The 18,092-nt window shown below is 46.0% G+C and overlaps 1 protein-coding gene across 1 annotated transcript; it reads right to left on the reverse strand.

The window, feature by feature from the left end:
- Positions 1 to 6,099: 6,099 nt before the first annotated feature.
- Positions 6,100 to 17,555, reverse strand: zgc:158270 (uncharacterized protein LOC791213 homolog). Its single transcript, XM_037106039.1, has 13 exons — positions 17,404 to 17,555; positions 13,371 to 13,654; positions 12,193 to 12,327; positions 11,934 to 12,038; positions 11,775 to 11,825; positions 11,171 to 11,227; positions 10,931 to 11,023; positions 10,697 to 10,835; positions 9,493 to 9,620; positions 9,271 to 9,327; positions 8,620 to 8,691; positions 8,086 to 8,517; positions 6,100 to 7,417 (listed from the first exon to the last, which is right to left on the reverse strand). The coding sequence occupies exons 1-13, from the start codon at positions 17,462 to 17,464 to the stop codon at positions 7,307 to 7,309; spliced, it is 1,725 nt and encodes a 574-aa protein (XP_036961934.1). The 5' UTR covers positions 17,465 to 17,555; the 3' UTR covers positions 6,100 to 7,306.
- Positions 17,556 to 18,092: the final 537 nt, after the last annotated feature.

Genomic DNA, 18,092 nt, shown 5'->3' on the forward strand with positions numbered 1-18,092 from the left:
ACAACATATACTGAAAGATTCAAAATAAAAGTACAACATATACTGAGAGATTTCAAAGTAAAAGCACGACATGTACTGAGAGATTCCAAAGTAAAAGTACAATCCGGAATATGTACCCAAGGATTTCAAAATAAAAGTATAATCCGGAACATGTATTCAAGGATTTCAAAATAAAAGTATAATCCGGAACATGTACTGAAGGATTTCAAAATAAAAGTATAATCCGGAACATGTACTCAAGGTTTTCAAAATAACAGTAATCAGTGCAGGAACAACGGCGATGGTTCTGGCGCGTCCTGAGTAGAGAGAGTCTGACTGGATGTTATTACTGGGAGGAGGAAGAGGAGGAGGAGGAGGAGGAGGAGTTTGTGTTGCAGTCATGTACAAGAATATCAGCAGAGCAGGGAGCTCAGATGAATGTGGATTTGGAAGACATGTCAAATCTTGGGCATGAAGATGTGATAATATCAGTTATCAGTTTTGGTACAACAACATCCAAACTCCCGTCTCAGGTCCTCGGTCCTCCAGAGTTGGAGTGTACCTGGATCACAGTGCAGGTGTTCTGTCCTTCTACAGGGTCTCTGACACCATGACTCTCCTCCACAGAGTCCAGACCACATTCACTCAGCCGCTCTGTGCTGGACTCTGTGATAGGTTATAGGTTATGACACCACTGCTGAGTTCATTACTCAGTTCCAGCAGCGTTTCTGTCAGACGAGTGGAAGAAAAGTCCAACATACAGATTAAGAGTGTTTATTTCTGTGCTGGATGTTTATGCAAATGAGTGCATATTTAATATGACTGCCTCATTTACATATTCAAAGATCTACATGTTGATTTTTGAGCCTCACTGATGCTACCAAGTGGATCTTTAATGACCTTTGATTGTCTTATTGTAGGTAATGAACCACGGAGGGTTTTTTTTGTTTTAAACCAGTTTACAGTCCTCATGTGTGAAATGAGTTTTGTTCTCTAAACTGTTCTTTATACCATCTGTACTCTGAAGGTTTTTACTAAACATGTTGGTTAGATTGTGTGTTTTCATTTTGTGTTGAATAAAAGACTGTTGAACCATTATACTGTCTATTTTATAATAATAGATAACAATCTATAATAGATAATAAGAGTGAATGTTGCCAACTTCAACTCTGTCAAAGACTCCAAAACCCTTCGACCATCACAGCTGCTGTAGTTTTTAAGTCGATTATCAATAAGATACAAACAGTTTGGAACCTTTTTTATGAGACTGATTTGATGACTTGGCTCTGTTCTCTTGCTGCACCGAGGTGATCCAATGTGAATTGGATCTTATTATTTATCATGATAAATAATTATCCCTGATAATCATTCATTATTATTGACAGCCCATTTTAACCCCTGTTGATGTTGCATGAAGCACAACAGGAAACGTGAATGTTATAATAATGCTCTAAATGTTTGAGGAACAAATGGAGGACGTTTGATAAGAGGGTTCAGTTCTGTTTCAGTCCAACTCTTTTCTGCTTCGTTTCTGTTCCCCACCTGTCAATCAAACATTATGGGCGGGACTTTGACATGTCATCAGTTGTTGTTTTTTATGCTGCACTCAATGGTCTTTATTAGTTTAGTTCTCCTGAGCTGACATTTGTCTGCATGAAAATATAATGATAATAATAAACTTTATCCATACAGCACCTTTAAAAACAGATTTCACAAGTTCTAAGTTCCGTATCGTAGACAGCTGGACCTGTTGCATTTTGTTGAAGACGTTTCACCTCTTATCCAAGAAGTTTCTTCAGTTCTAACTACCTAGAGGAACGTCCTTACATAGTGAGAATGTCCTTACATAGCGTGAAATTGTCCTTACATAGTGTGAGAGTGTCCTTACATAGTGTGAAATTGTCCTTACATATTGTGAGAGTGTCCTTACATAGTGTGAAATTGTCCTTACGTAGGGTGGGAGTGTCCTTACATAGTGTGAGAGTGTCCTTACATAGGGTGGGAGTGTCCTTACATAGTGTGAAATTGTCCTTACATAGGGTGGGAGTGTCCTTACATAGTGTGAGAGTGTCCTTACATAGGGTGGGAGTGTCCTTACATAGTGTGAAATTGTCCTTACATATTGTGAGAGTGTCCTTACATAGTGTGAGAGTGTCCTTACATAGGGTGGGAGTGTCCTTACATAGTGTGAGAGTGTCCTTACATAGTGTGAAACTGTCCTTAGATGGTGTGGGAGTGTCCTTACATAGTGTTGGAGTGTCCTGATCTGTAGGACCGAGAACCTTCACTAACACAGAAGCTCTGGATGCCTGAATATTACAGAATAAACAGTTGAGACAAACATTAGGAAGTCCAGTCTGAGGTGAAGTTAAAGCAAGATAGCAGAATGAGATGTGACAGCACAAAAACATCTAAATGAGTTGTTACAAGTAAGAGAAATAAAAGTTAAAAAACAACTTTACATTTGTCTGTAAAACTGTAAAAGTGGGATTTAAGAAGTGATTTAAAGAACCTCATCTTTCTCTTCCACTGCACAAGAAGTGTTTCATTCTGTAAAGAAATCTGTGATTACATTTATTTGTTTGGCAGAACTGATCATCCTGATTGTGATCAATACAGAGATTATTCATTATTGACTTAGTGTCATAATCAGACTTCAATGACGTGTGAACAAACGGAAGCGTTTGACTTCTCAGTGGAAAATTTGGTTGTTAAAACTTTATAGATGCACATGAGACAACAAACCTGCAGGAGTCCAAAGTCCTCAGTCTGTCCTCCAGGAGACGTTCAGGTACTGGTGTCCAAACAGACTCTGGTAAAAGTAGCAGTACTGATCCAGCTTGTTTCCTCCAGTACAGTAACAGAGTTCAGGCTCTGACGTGGACTCAGAGTATCAGAGTAAAAAGTCTCCCTCTGAAGGACATTTGTGCTCAAAGCTAACTGAAGCTCACGTCATATTAATAGAATTCAAAGACTATTAAAGTTAAAGTTCCTGCGTTCAGGAACAGCTGGGACAAATCCTACTGATTCTACAGTAGGATTTGTCCCAGCTGTTCCTGAACGCACCACAAAGACAGTTGATTGTTGAGTCTCATTCCCAGGAAGTCAAATAGACACATGTTGGGTTGGTAAAGCGTCCCGAGCAGCAACAAAGAGAGAAAATCAGAAACTCTCTGCAGATACGAGACACTAATTCACAGTAAAGTCTTTTGGTCTGAGGTTCAGTTGAGGGGTAGGGTTCTGGAGGGTTCTGGAGGGTTCTGGACATCGGTTCCATCAGCACACGACTGTACAGAGAGGAGCTCAGGAGACGTTTAAACTGACATTTAAACTGATGTTGAGTGACTCCAGGAAGTGACGAGTGGCTCCATCTAGTGGCTGAGTTTGGACCTGATGAGTCCACTGTGACCTGCCCAACACTCCTGTCTCTCTGTATTCATGCATTTAAAGTAGCTGCTCACAACTTCTTGTCAGTGTCGAGGACCTGAAATCAGAAGGAAGCGTCCTCTCATCATGAGTCTCTGGTGTCAGACTGTGTTGAAGTCTATGGGAGAAACACTTCAGAGACGAGGTCATCACCTGAGTGTTTCATTGTTCCTGTTCTCAGTGTGATTACAAACTCGTCAGTGATGTTTGACCGGACCCGTCCTGTTCATCATGTCCGTAAAACCTCAGGTGATGACCTCGTCTCTGAGGTGTTCCTCCCACAGACTTCAACACAGTCTGACACCAGAGACTTGATCACAGCACATTTTATCTCCATTGTGACAAACTGTTGCAGCATCACTGTTTGTTCACGGGGGGAAATGTTGCGCCTCTGTAATAAATGAATCAAGGAGTTCGTTTAGGTTTAGGTTAGTTTGTAATGTGTCACGAGACAACTTCTGTTGTGAGCTGGTGCTGTACGAATAGAGACTGAGTGAGTTTATGACTCTTGATTTGCAATAATGTCCAAAACATTTTTTATTACGTCAAACAGTATGAAGAACTTCACAAACATGATTACTTTAGTTCCCTCTGCCTGCTTCAGACTGCTGCTGTGTTCGGTTCCCTCGGTACAAACGGTTCTTCCAACAGAACACAAACATGTAATCAGATTACAGATACTATAAGAAGGGTTACAAGTTCTTTTGGATTTCACCTGAGAGAGCAGCTGCAGACTGAGAGAGAAGGGCCAAAGGTCAAACCTGAGCCGATGATCACTAACTGCATTGGAACAAAATTGTTAAAGTAAAGTAATCCTCCAACCCGACGGTAACTAACTGATGACGTCGCTGTTTACAGAAATCCAAGACTACAAATCGATTAACTTTAAAGGCTTTAAGAACAGAATGTCACCGTTTCAAACCTTCTGACACGACCCGGGAAGAAAACACTCGAGTGATAAACTTTTGGAGGAACAAAAGAAGATTTTAATTCTGAACTGTGACGTTTGAATCAGATACTCAGCTGTCGTCTGTTAACCAGAACCAGCACCGGCTGCAGGGCCCAAAAACCCCCGACAGCAGAACCACAGCAGCTACAAGGAGAAGGACACCACTCTGTGTTGTAGGAGTTTGGTTTAATATTGTACTGAAAAATAAATTAACGAAAATAACTTTTAAAATGCAACAGAAGACGAAAGAAAAGAAAAAAAGAAAAGATCCAGATTATAAACATTCTTTACCAGCAGGGGGTGGAATCGCAGTGCTCATGGAAGATTAAATTTACAAATATATATATAAAAAAGGAATTTATTAGACATATCCACAAATCACGAAAGCATTCCTTTACATCCAGTGAGCTGAATCTGGTCTACCACCCGAACCGTTGTTCTTCCAGCTACAAAAAGGTCTAGAAAATTTATATTTATATATGTATATATTTCATACACATGCCCTGTGTGTGGATGAGGCTGTAAAAAACTAAAACTGTACAAAAACAAAAAGCACACAGTGGTGATGTTGTCGTGGATGGAATGATGATTAAAAGGAAAAGAAACTCGTGGTTCAGGAAAAACAACTGTGTGATGACGAGGCCGATGTTTGGAATGAAAACGTCGATTCATCCGATTGACGGATTTTGGCTTAAAAATGGAAAAACTTGAGCCCGTCATCACAGAGTGTTCGTAGTGTAGGTGAGGTGAGTTTTAGTGTTTTACTCAACAGCTTCTGGTGCTTCAAACAAAACAAAACAAAACAAACAGGAGGAGGTGCTCCAGTCTTCAGATTCATCAAGATGAGGAGGAGGAGGAGGAGGAGGAGGAGGAGGAGGAGGAGGAGGAGGAGGAGGAGGAGGAGGAGGAGGAGGAATGACACTCGAGTTAAATAATTAAATATTATCTACAGGAGGAAAAATTAAAAAGCTTCAGTCTCTGACACACTGGCGGTCAGATCAAGAGGACTGAGATCGTCATCGGGGACAAACATGGAAACATGTCCGACATCTGACCTTCATGTTTGTGCGTCAGATACAGAGCTGCTGCTCCAACGCCACAAACATCATCAACATTTACAGTGAAACAGCAGAATACTGGAGTCAGGATCAACAATACAACAAACATAATCAGTCTCATCTAAAACCACCAGCTACAGATGCTCCGTCTGTCCGTATGTCAGTGTGACCAGCCCACATTTAAAAGACTTCTTCAGGAGCTCAGCTGGTTTCAGGGTTGTTTAGCTCGTCTTACAGTTCTGTGTTCCCCGAGTCGACAAACTCACAGAGGCCTCGTTTGGAACGACAACTGTCGGCAGAAGCTGCTGAGAACGTCTGAATATTTAAAACTAAGTGTTAAAAAGTACACGCTGTCGAACCTGTGCAGTCTCTTCAGACGGGGTGTATGCTAACACTGTTAGCTCAGCAGCTACATGAAGACGACTTCTTAATAAAAAGGTGTAAATCTGATCTGAGATCAGTTGTGATGTGTTCTGCAGACTGTGATCACAGCAGACGAGCTGATGGAGACGTCTGATGTTTCTGTGGTTATTTCTCCATTTTAAATCAAGTCTCAGCTGCTTCAGGTGTTTAGCAGAATGCTAAATGCATCAGGAGGAGGAGAGGAGGACTTTATATCCTCAGGAGGAGGAGAGGAGGACTTTATATCCTCAGGAGGAGGAGAGGAGGACTTTATATCCTCAGGAGGAGGAGAGGAGGACTTTATATCCTCAGGAGGAGGAGAGGAGGACTTTATATCCTCAGGAGGAGGAGAGGAGGACTTTATATCCTCAGGAGGGAGTATCTCATGATAGAGAAACACACTAAAACCCAACAGTTTGGGAACACTAGATATGAAATGTGAAGCGAACACTTACTGCGCCCTGCTCACATTTTGGGAAGTGAAGTTCAGTTCAAATGTTATTTTCTGCATCGGGCTGCAGCATGAGAACTGTTACTGTGACCTCACAGATGTCACTCAGGTCCAACCTCTGAGGACACTGAGCAGACGTCTGGACACAAAGCGCTGCTGGATGACTGGCAGGAAGGTAACATCTGACTGAGGTCGCACGTGAGGCTAAGCTAACAAATCCTGAGCTAACTATCAATCTGTTCCGAGACGTGTCTCTTCTTATAAATATAAGACTCACTTACGTAGCTTTTCTGAGAGCTTTCAGCCCAAACTGCGGTCACGTGACCACTGAAAGATCCAGCAGAGCTACGAGTTGGAGAAGCAGTGTTTGTTGTGATGGTCATTTCAAACAAAATCCATTTAGTGTCAGATTTAGATTTTTTTGATTTAAAACGAGGTTGATCAACCTGCACAGGTTGGCGAAAACATCCGTGAGTTTGAGATTCAGAGTTATTGAGAAGAACTGTAAGACTTCCCTGAAACCGAGCCGTCCTGGACGTCCAAAGAACCTCGTGTCAGCTGCAGTTTCCTGGCCGTGGCCGTCAGTCCGCTGGCTCTGAGCGCCTCTACGAGTAAAGCTGTAAACTTTGGTTGTGACTCCTCCTCGTGACGCCGCCCAGCGACGGAGACGACAGGAGGGAGGAGAGGAGGGAAACCATGACGAGGGGTCTGTGGTCATGCTCTTCATTCATACATTCACATAAATGGGAATCATTAATGTCGTCATCCTGCAGGTGAGCACACACCTGTAGGATGACCGTCAGTGATGGAATAATGGCCCCTCCCACCAATAAATACCTAAACCCCGCCCACTGACAAATAATAAAATACATCACACCGCTTCATCCGCGTCTACAGCGAGTCCTTAAACCTACAGCCAGCACGGCGAGGAACCATCACCTACAGCCGGAGACACAAACAGATTTACACGTCTCAAACCGTCCTACAAACCGAGCAGAGGGGAGGGAGAGGGACGACGTGACACGGCAACATGGCCTGCTGCTAGTTTTTCTTCTTGACGTTGTTGTTTGAGGCGAGCCGAGGCCGCGGCGCTGGGATCAGGCTTCCCAACGGGACTCGACTCCGGGCCACCTCGAAGAGCTTGGAGAACACCTGGAGGAAGAGGAGGAAGAGGAGGAGGTCACTGCAGGGTCCTAAACACTCTGATCATCAAACACACAGAGGAGGAAACAGTTCTGGGAAATAAAGAGAACATTTTTCTGGAAGTAGTTCCAGTTAAAAGAAAACTTTCCTGCTTTTGCTTCCATTCCATCACAACATCTCGTTTCGCTGCTATACAGACGACTCACATCTCAAACATAATCTAAAATATGTTGACTGTTGGTGGGATTTCTCGCTTCGAGCTCAGAGGAACAACATATATTGATCAGCCTCACTGGACTAATTTGCAAATGTCAGAGAAACTGACAACAAGAACACATTTTTTGTTTTGCTCGTATCAGATACGTTTCACAAAGTCAGGATCAACAAATGACTCGAGTGAAGCGGAGCAGCTGATGTTACACAACTGGACTGAACTAAAAGAAGCTCTGCAGCGCTCACCTTTCGAGGAGTCCTCTGGAAGCATTGAGACAGAAAACAAGAGGAAGGGTTAGAGGAGGAAGAGGAGGAGGATGGAAGGGTGAAGGATTACAAACACCGGCTCAGAGTTTCACAAACTTTTCACTGATGGTTAAAAGTCGAATGTTTTCTTCCTTAAACTATAAACTACCTGATGCAGAAGGAAGTTTGTATTTCAGGTTGTCAGCCTGACAGCTCACCTGTTCCCAGAGGGTTTCAGCCACCTGGTCAATGACTCCTCCGACCTCACGGAACTCTCCAGAGTATTTGACGTAAGCCCAGATGCAGAGCGCCGTCAGAGCCACGCCCATCACCAGGTTACACAGCGTGGCCACAGAGTTGATGCCCACGAAGCCCGTGACCAGCGACACCACGTACATGATGAACATGACGGCGAACAGCGTGGCGGGCGTCCGCGCGGCGTAGAAGATGTTCTTGCCGTCGTTGTGTTTGCTGAAGTTGGCGTAGGCCTCGTCAAGCTCCGCCTCTAGCTGCTCCTGGTAGCGCCGGCAGAAATCCTCGCCGCCCATCTTCTTAACGGAGCGGAAGTGTCGCACCGACGCCTGCCGCAGATCCACGTGGCGGCGCTCCAGCTCCGCCGGGGAGATGTAGGGTTTGTCTCCGCCGCAGACCTGCGAGCACAAATCAGCCAAGACGTCATTAATGCAAGTTAATAACTGATCCTGAGTCACTGATCTGCACGCTCCATCATCAAACAGGAAGTGATGCGTTACCTGCTCCATGCTTTTGTTGTACGCGTCTTTGGCTCCTGCTACAGCTGCAAGGTTATTAGCTTCAGCTGTGGCCTGGGAAACATGACAACACATGGAGGACTAGAGTCAACACGCGATCACTCATCGACACGTCAACATTTTCTCTCCTTCCTGCATCTTCTGATCCTCAGCTTGAGATTTCTTCTTTTAGCAGGAGCAGCAGTGACTGTTGTGGTCCAAAGCGCCCATGCTAGTGTTGTTAGCACCTTCACTTCCCTGATGCTCTAAGCTCCCCTGCTACCAACAGGAGCTTCTGCTAACAACATTAAACACCAACTCTGGTGAGACTCTGCCTTCATCTATTAACTTCAATTATTAATTGACAGGTGGCAAATTCTTACATACTGCACCTTTAAATAATGATATCAATCTTGGCTTTTTTTATCTTTTTAATCTTTTTACTTTTGTAAGAAAAATGCTTCTTAAATATGTTAATTTAAATTATTGCAATTTTAAAACAAGCTGTTCTCAGAGGAAACACTGAAGCTAGAAAGGTGGCAGGGTCCGCCACATATAAACACAGTAAAACAGTATAAATTGCGTTAACAGTCAGTTTGTTTTGCTCCTTTAATCTACAGACTACGTGACGTAGACTGTTGGAGCTGGACTGACCTGCAGCATCGACTTGGGGTGAGGAAGCTCCTCCCCCTGGTAGATCTTCATGTAAGCCTGAAAACACAAACACAGAAACTGATTCTCCTTCTACAGGTGCAGAAACATTCAGAGACTGAAGAACAACATCAGACTGCAGTTTAACCACCAGATCGGGTCAGAACCAGCTGTGTGTGGTGCTGGAGAGCTCAGCGTGTTGTGCAGATGTGATCAGTAACTCACCTTGAAGTAGTGCAGCAGGTCTCTGCAGGTGATCTTCACTCCTCCGATCTCTTTTTCCACCAGGTTCTCTGGAGAGAGCAGCGTCGGGACCAGATTCACCAGCTCCTTCTTAAACTCCTCGTCGATATCTGAGACACAAACGTACGCAAAACATCAAGTATCACCACGACTGGCTGCTTCCTTTAGTGAAGCATCTCAGACCGTTTGATCAAATCCGAAAATAATGACCCGTTTGATTCCAGTGAGAAACACGCTGCTCATCACCCAAAGGATCGATATCAGCAACACAACTTGTCCCAAATGTAGAATTCCCTCCAGACGGTCCCAGTGACTCTGACCAGCGAAGTCCAGGAGGGATGCAACAGCACCGCTCGATACGGACCTCGTCATTTAGGAGCTTGCTTTACTGTGCTTATTCCCAACATCATCACGTTGAATAATTAGAGTCATATAAAGTAAAAACGCATCACAGCCTCTTGGCTTTTGACAGGAGGAAAGTGTAACATGGATCTGACGAGGTCCCACTGGAGATTTTCTGGACAGACTGGACCAGTTTGAATGAAGCATCAGAGAAACTGCTGGTTCTGCTGGCAGCAGAGTGAAGCGTCACGAGTGAAACGTGTTGGCTGATGTGAACTTTTCTGTCCACCATTTTTGTTCCCTCATTAAATAAAACACCAAAAGGCCAAAATGTCCTCACGCCGACGACCCGACTCTCCGTGTTCACTGTGACGCCGTCCGACTCCAGCGCCATTACATCATTCACATACTAAATAGTGATTGGCCAGTTACCATGTAGGGGTGTTCTCCAGTTACACACCAACCTGCCGTCGCCAAAACATTATTCAACATTAAACTTGGCGTCTCCAGCATGAAAACAAGAAACACATCGATGTTTCACAGCAGCAGAAACATTTTCTCACTCTAAAAACAGACGATTCTGTTCAGAGCATTTAAGAAGGACTCAAGACAATGTCAAGGATTTCAGTCTGTATCTGGATGCTGTGACGCTCCTCTACAGCTGGGTGACAAAACCTCAATCACATCCTGAATTCCTTCCTTATTTATGCAGCACAGGATGTTTGATGAGGCGTCTCGCGTTTAGATCAGGTGATGAACATATTCTCACATTCGCACTGAGCACAAAAGAATGAAGTCAGTGGGTTTAAGAGGGTCAAGACAAGAGCGATGATGTGCTCTTCACCTCTGAGCCGTCCATCAAAGTGTGGGTTGGTGGCCACCTTCAGTCCAGGGTGAGGCAGCAGGAAGCAGCCGATGTTGGAGAAGCAGGAGTGGATGTGTTTCCTGACGTTCTGCAGCTCCTCGTGTTGGTTCTGCTTCACCTGAACAACAGACATCAATGGACGTTTTTATATCAGTCCTATTAAATGCACATTCAAAAAAATAAAAAAAGTGACACTCGACCGGTGAAACTAACCTGCAGCCGTTTCTCCAGGAAGCTCTGGCCTCCCTCCAGGCCGTATGGATGCTCGTAGGGGTAACTCCAGTCTCTGATCAGGAACATCAGCGTCTGAACAGACAGAGACAACAACATTAAAGCCTTCTGCTCCTCCAGCAGCACAAATAACAACACACACAGACACAAACTCCAGGTGAGGAGACCAGACAGAGCTCGTCTCTCAAAGTCAAACTGACGAAGGTGATCAGAGGATCCCACCTGGAAGGGTTTCTCGTAGACCTCCTCCATGGCCAGACGTCCGTACTCAGTGAAGAGCTGAGGAGAGGAAACAAAAGCACAACACGTCATGACAGACAGTCAGTACAGGAACAGATGTGACTGTTCACCAGCTTCGTCCGGTCCGTGAGAGCTTTTCCATTCTCGGCTCCGAGCACTCGCCGTTTAAAAGCCTTTAATGAGACACGATGGTGTTTGGAACAGCTGACTGATGTTTGCTGCCTCACTGCAGCTGATTCTTTGTAAGCAACCATTTTTAAAATTTATGATCTCTAAAAACTTCCTGCTCAAACTAGTCCAGCGTCTCTCTGACAGACTGCTGATGAGCAGCTGCGACCAAAGATAGAAGATTTGTCAGAGCTGCTTCTCTGCCTCTTATGGCTGCTGCCTGCAGAGTGTAAGGTCAGGTTAATCCTGACATGAACACATCGGGAAAAGAAAACACCCTGATATGGAGATGTGCACTCCGACAGGGCTGCTGCTGTAAATCTGTTGGATTAGAAACCAGCAGGTCAGACAGTCGAACGTCTGCTTATCAGGTGGAAGGCATGAAAACGACAGAAAAGTTGCTCAGGTGCCGTCTGACCTGGAGGTGCTGGAGGTCGTCTTCCTGGACATTCTGGGACAAGTTGTACACCTGAAACACAGAAACAAACCAAGACATCAACCTGCTGCTCACCTGCTGCCATCACTGAAGTTTGCTCACAGAACTCTGACATTCATACGTGACAAACAGACGGCCTACCTGGACGGAGCTGGTCATGGTGCTCAGGGCGAACAGAGTGGCGCAGTCTTTGATGGTTGACTGACTATCAAACGCCCCCTGTGTGTCAATTAGAAGAACTGCAACCTGCAACAGCATCATCATCATCATCATCATAATCATCATCATACTAGCTACAACTACAATTAGATGATGTGTATCAGCCAGAATTACCCCGAACACACATGAAGCGTAACCAGAGGGAGTAAAGGGTTCAGAGGGTTTGATCCTGTAAACTGACCTTGCATCCGTCTGGTTTCTCCACCACGAACACTTCGCTCCAGGCCAGGATGCCCGTGGTCTCCCTCTCACAACCGCCTCGCCAGGTGAAGCCAGTCAGAGGCTCCTCCTCCCCGCCGACCCACGACCCAGGGGACTGGACCGAGACAAGAGGGTGGAAAACTTTTCATTTCGGTTATGATTAAGTGTCTTAATTGGTTTTTCTTCAGCCAGTGACCATAGCATGTGTGGGATAATCATTCTGAGGGGTTTCTAATAATCAGAAATAGATTAATGTCGTCATCCCCTATAAAAGGTTTCTGAAAAGTCAAAATAAGCTTTCAACTGTGGGACGCTTAAAAATGGACACAGAACACACAGCAGTTAATCAGTCACACGCACAGGATGTTTGTGATCAGTGACCCCGCCGTGACCCGACCTGTGTGGGCGGGGCTTATTCTACACACATAAAGGCCATCTTTATGTGTGTAATAAGCAGCAGCGAGCTCAGCGGAGGCCCAGCCACAGAGCCGGCCATTGTGCCAGCCTAAAATCCTCTTTACAGCCCGATGAAACCCTCCAGAATGTTCCTCAGTGCTTACCATAGATTCTCACACACACACACACACACACACACACACACACACACACACACACACACACACACACACACACACACACACACACACACACACACACACACACACACACACACACACACACACACACACACACACACACACACACACACACACACACACACACACACCACACACCACACACACACACACACACACACACACACACACACACTTTGCTTTCTGCTGCAGGGTTTAAAACCCACAACAGCTGACTGGACGTCCAACTCTTTTGTCTGGACACTGATATGTTTAACAGATGAAAACTGTGTTCAGGGATGAAATCAGAGGCTGGCTGAACTTTCTCAGTCGTCATGGAGACACGTGTTGACAATGAGTGTCATGATTTCATCCATAATACTTTTCCTGCTTTGTTGTTTGGTGGAACCATCATCAGGTCAGGAACGTACATAAACGTCCTTGAAACTCATACAAAGGTGACACAGTTTAAAATGCTGTTGGAGTCGTAACTGTTCAGCAGGGATGAACATCAGGTGTTTCTAAATAAAGTCAGATCACCGTCCAGCCGGCGCAGACGACGCGACCTCGACCGACAGCGTACCTGTTTGTACATGAAGCGCAGCATGAAGTCCAGCAGGAAGGACTTGCCCTTGCGGAAAGCTCCGGCCACAGAGACGACGACCACGTTGAGGTCCTGCACCTCCTCCTGCAGCAGCAGCCGCTCCAGCGCCTCCTCCTGCAGCGAGAACGAGTGCTCCTCCTCATCCGCCACCACGATCTGCACCGGTCTGGCCACGCCCACCTCTTCCTCCTCCAGCAGGTCGTCTTCCTCCTCCTCCTCCTCACGCCTCATCGGGGACGTGTCGGATTTAAACCCGTGGCCACCTGAGAGGGGAGAGTGGTGGTTAAAGGTTTTACTGACCAGATCTCAAAGCAGAATTCTTACACATCTGATCTTTTAAATAGGCTTAAAACCACAGCTTGATTCCGGTGTGGACGTTTCAGTGATCGTGTGATCAGCTCGACTGAAACACTGAATACAATCAGAGCACTCGAGGTGATGTCACGTCTAGGTTGCTGCCCAGTCCAAGTATTTGACTATGTGTGTGAAAACAGACAGGATTATTTCAAAATTCCACATTATGACGATGACAATTTTTAAAAAAATAACTCAGTGGTCTGGACGGTCTACAGTCTGACTGCAGTTTCCTCACAAGGATCAACAAACTCTCTGGTGGTCCGAAGCTTCCTGACCTCCGACACAGGAGCCGAGCTGACAGGAAGGCCGAGGGGAGTCGCTGCTGTTCCAGGACGGCAGGCAGGTTTACAGTAAATGGACGGAGCCATGAGTCAGTGTTGTTCCCTGGAGCCAGATTTTAACCTCCGGGCCGAAGCCCTCAGCTCTCCTTGTATGGCAGCATTTACACTCCACTGGTCCTGCAGCTCCTGGATGTTTCAGGACATATCTGACTGGTTTAGGTGTGTTTGCCTTCACCTTATACGTCAGAGAACAGGACTGTGTCATGTCTAGCTCACTGATCTGAGATCAGGACAGTAAATACCACTGTGGAGCAGCAAAGTCACTGTGGACCTGGTAGTTAACGTGACAGTGCTCAGTCAGACTGTCTTGTGATGCCACAGCTAACCAGGCAGGCCTGAGCCGCCTGCGGCCTCATGGGAAGAAGAGTCTTCATTCAGGTCGGTGTTGAGCTGGTCGGCCATGTGAGCGCTCTGCAGGCAGCAACACAACAACACAACAACACTCATCTGTGTCCAGCTCACTGCTGCACAGTCGCTTCATCTTTGGAAGACATAAATAACATGCAGGCCACATTAAAACTGTGTGAGACGCCTTTCTGATGAAGATGACGACGATGATGACGACGTGTGCTCTAACTGAGGCTTTTAAGACGACGACCAGTGATCCGGTTAATCCAGCGTCCCAGTGTTCAGCACATGAGCTGCCTGAGGACAAACACTGCTCCAGTCCAACAGAGAAATGAAGCAGAAAGTTCAGACGAGCCGCCAGCCGACAGACCCTGATTAGAGAATAAATGAACAGTAATCTGATCAGCTGATGTCTTCTATAAATACTCTGATGTTGTTAATACAGCATGTACCATGATCGTCAATTCTCAAACCAATAATCGATCCAAACAAGCTTGGAATACGGATCACTGTAATCAAGCGCAGGATTAAATTATGCTTTTAAAAGAAGACAGCAGGTAGATGCATGAAAAGTTGATCTGTACATTGCAGCTGATTGTTTGGCTGATGAGATGCAGACTGATCAACATTTTATTCATTATTACAGGAAAGCTGGAGTGAACAGAACAGAGGTTTAATGAGCTGAGGCTTAGCAGAGCAACTCATTAGTTAGTTACAGACGGACAGAAGTTCTTATGAGAGTCGGAAAACACCTGAGGAGTCCGTTAAGACAACACGCTGCAGCAGTGAACACACATCGTCCTGATCAGACAGGTCGAGCTGCTGGATTCCTGTGCAGTCGTCTCAGAGAGCTGATCGTCAGGAGAGATCACCTGCTTCCATCACTGTCACTGCAGCCGGCAGCAGAGGAATCTGGTCCCACTTCTACTTATGTCAGCAGGCGGTCCTGTTCAGCTCTCAGGTACTTCAAGAACCAGACAAAGGACCCACAAACACTCACAGCTACTGTACATGTCGGGTACGAATGACTCAAACACAATAATGGATCGATGAACAGTTCTTTTTCGATGTGCAGTTTGGAGAGTTCAGGTGTGACATGTGAGTCAACGATCCCAGAACAACAAACAGATAACAGATAAGAAATCTCAAAATCCTGATGAGACATTTGTGTGTCAAACCTGCATGTTCTCATACACCTGCAGGCCCGACTTCACTCCATTTGACTCAGCACATCAGCCCAGAGCGGCAGGACTTTGCATGCCCATTACAACAGATCCACCTGCCTGAAGGTGTGTCTTTACTGGACGCTGTGTCGTCGTGTCGTGGTCAGAGGAGCGGCTGTAAAGATCTCCTCATGCAGCACGATTGACAAAGTTCCACTAACTCAGCCTCTGAGACTCTGATTTCTAACTTGGTCATATTGTGATAACGTACACTGAAAACTGAGTTTCTGATCGCTATCATAATGTGGAAACCTGCTGCTGCAACTCTGCAGCTTTGAGAGCTCACAGTGTGAACACACACACACACACACACACACAGTTTTCTGCCCCACTTCGGTCCGAGCACACTGTGTGCAGCTCCCCACATGTCCAAGTCCAAACGAGCTCTCTGCAGCTGCAACAACACGAGCAGAACCAGCTTCATGTAGCCTGACCCGTAGTAACCTGCTGCATCAGTGTGCAAAACAACATTAATGGGTCACCAGAACCGAGCGAGAGCCCGTTAGACACGATCCAACACTGACTGTAATACAGCTCAGACTGACGGCTGATAACATTTCAGCTGTGACACTGAAAAAACACTGATAAGGAAACCAGCAAGCTGTAGTTTGACCATGATCCAGCCTGTAAACCAGCCTGCATACCAGCCAGCCTGTAGACCAGCCTGGGAATAAACCAGCCTGTAGACCAGCCTGCATACCAACCAGCCTGTAGACCAGCCTGTAGACTCAGCAGCTGTCAGTAACGCGGCAGGTAGATGAGTGATAATAACCAGGTATTCAGCTGTGGTGTTGGAGCAGGAGAACTCCACCTGACAGCCAGTCACAGCTTTACACACCAAACTACATTCATAAAATCACATATTTAACGTAGCTCTGCCTCTTTGACAGAACTCCTGCCGGACACTGTCACACTGTGGCGTTACTTAACGGTATCCAGTACCATCAGAACCGAGTCGATCCTTGTTCTTTAGTCCGCTACACGAACACATTTAAAGTGTAGAACGGGTCGGGTTATGGGCCAAGTCAGTGTTGTGGACGCGACCTTTGGACCGAATCCAGCGTTGGTTTAACTGCGCGAGTCCGCGACCTCGATGTGAGACCGAGCTTAGAGCTCATATCTGTCAAGTGAAAGCCGGTTCTGGTAAACCACCCTGCGGTCCACTGCAGGTGTGTCAGCCCAGCTGAGCTCACACAACAATCCACGTTAGCTCGCTTCACAGCTAGCAGTGGGCTAGTAGCGTAGCTGCGACCTGCCGGCATAAACACCTTTTAAAAACAGCTGAACAATGAAGAATTAGCTCGAAGATGCTAGCAGCTATGTTAGCTAGCAGCTATGTTAGCTGCTCCGCTAACAACAAACACACAGCGGGCTGAAGGTGAGCAGCTGGACGGCTTAACAGCCCGCCTCACACCGGGGCTCCGCGGCAGAACACCGCGCACAGCCGGGACCAGTCGATGTCGGTCCAAACGCCCCCCTCGGTACCGGACAGCGGACGTGAAGCTCCGTGTTTGCAGGGATATTTACCCGCTCGGACGGCGCGACGCGTTTAAACCGCAGCAGGATGCGAAACGACAGGAGACGCGATTATTCGACGGAGCGGAGCAGCTTCCCCGCAGCGGCTCTCCATCACGCGTATCACCCGCACAGCAGCGTGCGGGGGACACACGCGTGTTCGGAGAGAGGCCGCAGTGTTCCTCCGCGTCGGTACCATTGCGCACAGCTCGGCGTGTGTTTAATTACCTTCTTTAAAGATGCTGTTTTTGTGATTCCGCTGCTTCAACCTGCTCTCCTCCGCCGCCATCTTTCTTGACCTGCTGATAGCAGCAGACTGCGCTGACGTCACCGAGCTCACTGCCGCGGCGGTTTCCGCGCGGTCCTAAAATACGGTCAATAAGCCCCGCCCCCTGTAGCTGCTAGCTTGTGTGTTGCTAGCATCCACAGAGCTGCTGTCTGCGGTCTGTATGAAGACTAAACATAAGTTTAATGATTATTAAATATTATATCACCAGACTGTAACATCTCTGTACAGTGTACTGACATTAAACATCATTTTAACAATTATTAAACATAGTAATTGTGCAGTAAGACTCTTAGTGATGGTGACGTTTCAGTCATGTGACCGTGATGTCGTCTGTTTGTAGCCTAACATTAGCTTCTTACTGCTACACAGTTAATGTAGCTTCACACATCACAGAGTGGAGTTCATCTGTGGAGATTATCTGGATCAACAGAACCTGGACGGATCAGACATAAACAAATTAATTTTCTGTTATAATCCAGAATCCAATTCACTGATCCCACAGAGGAACCAGACAGATGCTAAGTTCAGTTAGCTTCAAACACAAACATCATGCTGCTGCTCTCTGTGGAGTCACTTTACTCTTTGTCTTGTGTGTTTTTTAGTTATGTACACATTTATCTTTATTGAC

This window comes from Acanthopagrus latus, chromosome 1 (assembly GCF_904848185.1).
Source record: "Acanthopagrus latus isolate v.2019 chromosome 1, fAcaLat1.1, whole genome shotgun sequence".
NCBI classification, from domain to species: Eukaryota; Metazoa; Chordata; class Actinopteri; order Spariformes; family Sparidae; genus Acanthopagrus; species Acanthopagrus latus.

Excerpts from the sequence above, each read along its gene's own strand:
- zgc:158270 (XM_037106039.1), bottom strand. The coding sequence starts at position 17,464 with ATGGCGGCGGAGGAGAGCAGGTTGAAGCAGCGGAATCACAAAAACAGC. Across the intron at positions 12,039-12,192 it reads AGAAACCAGACGGATGCAAG|GTTGCAGTTCTTCTAATTGA; the intron begins GTCAGTTTACAG and ends ATGCTGTTGCAG. Across the intron at positions 11,228-11,774 it reads ACGACCTCCAGCACCTCCAG|CTCTTCACTGAGTACGGACG; the intron begins GTCAGACGGCAC and ends TCCTCTCCTCAG.